This window comes from Lactuca virosa, chromosome 9 (assembly GCF_052849685.1).
Source record: "Lactuca virosa cultivar CGN04683 chromosome 9, Lactuca_virosa_CGN04683_v6, whole genome shotgun sequence".
Taxonomy (NCBI): domain Eukaryota; kingdom Viridiplantae; phylum Streptophyta; class Magnoliopsida; order Asterales; family Asteraceae; genus Lactuca; species Lactuca virosa.
The window spans coordinates 294,501,155-294,507,209 of NC_136434.1; the positions used below are offsets into that span (position 1 = coordinate 294,501,155).

The 6,055-nt window shown below is 33.5% G+C and overlaps 1 protein-coding gene across 1 annotated transcript; it reads right to left on the reverse strand.

Moving 5' to 3' along the window:
- Positions 1-1,683: 1,683 nt before the first annotated feature.
- LOC145135624 (nicotianamine synthase-like) lies at positions 1,684-2,968 on the reverse strand. The gene has a single exon (XM_079069877.1). It carries the CDS (start codon positions 2,877-2,879, stop codon positions 1,896-1,898), a length of 984 nt encoding a protein of 327 aa, XP_078926003.1. The 5' UTR covers positions 2,880-2,968; the 3' UTR covers positions 1,684-1,895.
- Between the last annotated feature and the right edge of the window lie 3,087 nt (positions 2,969-6,055).

A 6,055-nucleotide genomic window follows, 5' to 3' on the forward strand; every position in this document is an offset into this window, starting at 1 on the left:
AGTTATTTATGGATTTTTTTATTTTGTTTCTAGAAAATAAACTTAAATTTGAGAAACCATGTTGCAACTGTTTTTTTTAACTTTTTTTTATTTGTGAATTGAAGTGTTAATGTTTCTTTTTTTTTTTTTTTAAATTTTATATCGTTACGGTTCATATTTTTTACTTGGATGCTCCGTAATTAATATCGTTATCAATTTTTGTAGGGTTTCCCCTTTGATGAAGTGTAGGTTAAAAGCCCAAGAAGTTATCAAATTGTTGAAATTATATATATATATATATATATATATATATATATATATATATATATATATATATATATATATATATATATATATATATATATATATATATATATAATTTCAAATTTACAAAATTACAGAAATGGTCATTGAGATTTGTAGTATATTTCAAATTTGGTACAAGTGTAAAATAATATTTTTCATTAAAATCTAACAGCTGAAAAGTTAGATTTAACGAGAAGAGAACATTTCATGTAATTTTGCAAATCACAAGGATCTATAGCGTGACGTTTTCCTTGAAAGTTCTCAAAGTGAGATATTTTGCAAACCACAGTAACTAATTATTTATTTTTGTCTACTTTATATGAATAAAATAGGTATTTTACTTATTTTTATATGTAAAAAATGTTTTTTATTTATTAACAATGTATTTTTATGTGCTTGTGTATGTATAACATCGTATTTAATATATAAATTGTCTTTTGTATGTATTTTATTTATACGTATTGTAGTTATATATAAAAGTCCATATTATATATAAAAATCTTATTCTTATACATATATTTTAGAAAACATATTTTTTTGTATAAAATACCAAAAAAGTCGCAAGTTTTACACACTTGGTTGGAGAAAAATGCTATTTTTTAGGTAAAAACTATAAATTTTCTGAAAACCTTTCATTTAAAAAAAACATCATGAATGACTATAATAGGTTAAAAATGGTAGATTATCAGAAAACTTATGATTTTGACCAACCAAAGAAAAAAAATAAGTTTAACAACTATGCATGTAAAAATTGAGACTTTTCTGTTATTTGTCCTAAACCTTATTGTAATATTATTTTTCTCAAATTCTATGAACACTTTGAGTTTATAGTGGATTCGTTTGCTGCTTCTTCTAGCCTAGTTTTTCCTAATTCCATGTCTCTTTTATTTATTTTATGCTTTGATAATTTATTGGTGGTTGATTAAGTTGATCTATCAATTCTATTTTGCGTTGAACTAATATTGTTCTAAACTATTTGTATCCTTTGGCTGTATTTCATCTACGTCTACTATCGTATATATTTCTGTCGATTTCCACGCTATATGCTGACAGCTATTCTATAGATGCTTGTTGGAAAACTAAAAGTTGGTTTTTCTTTTTTTGAGATAGAATGTCCACTAATTAAAGAGCAAGATTTATAACAGATGATGTTTTATTAATGACTTCATTTTTAAGTTATTCAATAATATAGTATTATCCAACAATAATCAAAAGCAATGAATTCATATCGATTTCTCTTTCGTTAAACTAAGAAAAAATAGTTTTGTATGGCCTAATGGACTATGGAGTATCCAATCCCTTCGCAAGCTTTGATAAGAACCTCGTGCTATAATTTGTAATAAATGTGCAAAATCGAAATGTATAAACAGTTATCAAAGCAGAAGAAACTAAACCACGGACCCAAAACATTGACATTAATAACATAATTTTAAGGTTCTTTATTTCTCCAATGTTGGAGTTCACAGAAAACTGACTCAAACCCAAAAGCAACACATGCTATACATATGTATGCATGTTGATCTAGCTAACAACATACCAATCTGATTTGGGAAATTATAAAGTGATTTTTTGTAGAGAGAGAGAGAGAGAGAGAGAGAGAGAGAGTTGCTCTACTCGTCCAATGCCAATTCCTCAATTATGTTCATCTGGTTGAGCGGATTGTTAAAAGCTTGGAAATCACAGTACTTGCAACTAGAAGGCATGAATGATCCAATCCCCAACTCTTGATGATGATTATGATCGACTTCCATTGGTGCTGGATACTTACGTGCGATCACAACCGAGTTAATTACTTCATCATGAGGATGGAAGATTGACAAAACCTCAAACCCTTGAAGATCTTCTGGTTCCACAACGGGGTAAAGAAAAGCACGAGCACCATGAGCACTCCTCAGCATCAAGATGGTTCCAGGCGCCATGTACTTAGCCAGATGTTGGATCACTTTAACCTTTTCATTGATATCCATCCCCACTAGTGCAGCCAAGAAAACCACATCATAGTCCTTCAATTCCTCCTTCACCTCCATTATATTAGTTGAGTGGAAGAACATCCGTTCAGACAAATCAGGATCAGGCGAAACCAGGCTAGAGGCCATGGAATTCGCTGCATGATCAATGTCATAGTTATGAAAACATGTGTTCGTTAAATGATTAGAAGCTAAGATAATCGAGGTGAGAGGTAAAGGGCCAGATCCCACAAAAGCAACACTCTTCGGTACGACACCGGGTTCTGTGGAGTAGTGTCGGTTGAGGATGTCAAATTCAAGACGACTAAGCTTGATGTAGTTTGAATAGTAAGGGAAGGCGTTGAGATGGTGAAGAGGGTTAGGGAAAGTGGCTAAAAGAGTAGAGAAATGGGCCTCTAAATGGCCCTCAGCCTCACCACAAAGTCTAATGAGCTTAGACCTTGTTTCCTGAATATTTTCTGGAAGAGTGGCTATGTTGATAGAAGATGGTGGAATGCATGTGAGGACGAGCTGGCTGAAGAGACTGTCGACGTCTTTAGAGGGTTTGAGCGTTTCAAGCATGGAGATTTTGTCATAAATCTCACACACTTTCTCGACCAAATTGGCCTCTTCGTGGACGGAACCCATGTTGACACTGTGAGGATATCAGGAAATGAAAAGATTCTGGTCAAATTGAAAGCGTGGAGAAGTCCTAAGGGAATTTAGTATTCTGTGACTTTGTCAAGGGGAGTGTGGCCTATTTATGGGCACAACAGACGGTCCCACACCCATTTGGAAAAAAAGGTGTATTATAAATGGGTATCAATTCATCCGTTCTTTTATATAATTTACATTTTCTAACTTTTTTAAGTTACAACTTTCACCCTTACACTTTTATTACATTTTCATTTTATATCTTTAAATTTTAAAACTGTAGCTTTTATTTCTTTTGTACAGACTATGTACAAATTTTCAATTTTAACCTTTTTGAAAAATGTTTAGTAAAATTCTCAGTTCCATAGTTTGAGTTTAGAATACCACGAGTGTTCATACAAATCCTTCAAAGCAGGGCTTCGATACCAACTTGAAACATTCCAAAAACCGTGGGCTATTTTTTTCATTTTTAGATTAATATAACATCCATTCATAATAAAGTTACAACCATTTATTCATAAACCATTATTTTGAAATTATAGTTAATAAGAAGATAATGCAGAATCTCAAATCGTCATTTGTTGATGTGTGTATACGGTGATGCCTTCGCAAGCCAATATGTACCTGCAAAATAATTAATCCATAAACATAAGCACAAAGTTTAGTGCATACCCCAAATATCACATACAACACAACAAAAATAACAGCTATGAGTTATTAGCAACCCTAGAGACTACTCGAAGTTTCAGTGGGAAAACAACATGCCCTGTGGGTTATCATCAACCCTAAAGACTACGCGAAGTCTTAGTGGGAAAGCAACATGTCATGTGGGTTATCAGCAACTCTGGAGACTACCCGAAGTCTCAGTACACATAGTAACACATATTACAGTAACAACAAATAAGAACCAGCTGGTCAGCATGTATATACTACCACACATGCAAGTATAGTGAGGAGACTCACCTGAGCTACTCAACAGAAGCCCAAAAACTACCTCACCATCAGAACAGTCAACCCAAACTTCCTAAAACCATATCAAGACCAATCCTTAGTCAAGTACTCAATTGTACCCAAGTTTTCCCAAAAGTCAAACTGGTCAAAAAGTCATCGGTCAACTTTGTCAAAGTCAACATCACGTCGTGAGAATGAAACGACAAAACAATCGCGATTTTGGGCTCCACCACGTCGTTACTCATCCTATGTCACGTCGTGAATTCTGGTCAGAAGGCCAAAATCCTCATTAAGTGCTTAATCTGTTTAGACCAAGTCCAATAACCTCATATATAGTTCTTAAGTAGCTTCATAATGGATAAAGTTTCTAACTTTATCAATTAGGATGCTCCAAACGACCAAAATCTAACCTTTAAGTCTCAAAGGAACCAATAATGCACCTTTCTCAGCTAAATCCATTAAGTCTAAGTCTCCAACCATAAGATCTGAATAAACATGATGTATGAATGGATAAAGTATCTAACTTTATCCATAATAATGCCTCAAGCTTTCAAGATCTAAGCTTTAATACCCCAAAATGACCTAAATGACCGAGATAACTTGCATAGTTGAACGGGAAGGCAGAAGATCAAAACTTTCCTAGTCCAAGAGGTCCAAGAAAACATTCTAAACTTATGAAAAGGTGTTGGAGTCCAGATCTAAAACATGCATTGTTCTTGGGACCTTGGAGAGTAATAAAGTTGCAAACTTTATTCCAAACTCTCAGTTAAAACTCGTTAAAATCGACGAGAACACCAAATACACTTAGATCCAAAGATGAAATGCAATAAAACATGGAACTTTATAACTTACAAAGGTCTAGAAGGTAGATGAATGTTGAGATCTTCAATTGACAAGCTTCAAGGATCAAACTTGCATTAAAACATTGCTCCAAAACCACCAAAAATAAAACTCCAAAAATAGATGAGAGAGGAGATGGGAGGCTCAAATCTTGAAAATGGAGGTTAGGGTTTCTCCCAAGAGGTTCTAGATATGACGAAGGTTAAGAAAATACCCTAAAACATGAATCCTTACCTTTAACTACCTTGAAAACCATAGAACTTTCATGGGCTTTGGGCTACACAGTTCTCATGTCGTGAGAATATATTCTCACCTCGTGAGGACTCTCACTTCTTGAGAATTACTTCTCACCCCATGAGAACAGGTTTTCACCCGATTTCACTCCAACTTCAAACAATCTTAACTTTTTCGTTTCAACTCCGTTTTCGACATTCTTTGTATGCACGAAAAGGTATTTAAGATCCCCAAAACTCTATCTAATTGCATTTGACTTAAAAAACACCAAACTAAAATCCCTAATTCATGAAAGAAGTTTGCAACATCATTTTTCCTATTTTACACTTTGACTCCAAAACACAAACCAAGAGCTTGGAACACATAACCAAATATTATCCACATCCAATTAGCTGTAAACCCTATTCTCTTAATACCAAAGGCCTCTATTTGATCCATTTATTATCCATAATCCCTAAATAAAAACCTTCTCGAAACAGGATGTTACAGGTACTTCGGCTTTACACACAAATACATGCATTGAGGTGACACATAGTTAGTAGGTTCAATTTAGATTGTCTTGTATAGTCGGTGGGCATGGTTATATGTGATATATTAAATAAAGTATTTCTTAAGGTCTAGCAAAAGACAAGTGTGGGGTATTTTGATATTACATTATTTATGCATATATTTAGGCATTGTTTTAAAACATTTTAAGTTATATATTGGTAAAATGCAAAGATATTTGGTAATTATTGAGTTAAATTGTATTTCACAGCAAAAAAAGGGCATTCTTGAAGAAAAAGGACTGAAAATGACAAAAGATGGATACTTGGAGGGCTGGATATGAAATTGGAGCTCAAAAGAAGGGAAGATCATGCAAATACACTTCCCATGACGTGGTGATCTAAATTACTGGGCGTGACATCAGGAAAGATCTCGATACTATACGTGAAATAGAAGCTCACAACGTGAGCCATTACTATTCACCTCGTGAGAGATGTCCTAAAAGATCCTTATAAGCGGAGTAGCAAGTTTTCATGTCGAATACGGATATGTACTGAACGCACGCCGTGACACCATATTGGTCGCAACGTGAAGAGCGTTTTATTGAAACTATATATATATATATATATATATATATATATATATATATATATATATAT

What these genes read in the sequence shown, in the direction of transcription:
- LOC145135624 (XM_079069877.1), bottom strand. Translation starts at nt 2,879, where the DNA reads ATGGGTTCCGTCCACGAAGAGGCCAATTTGGTCGAGAAAGTGTGTGAG.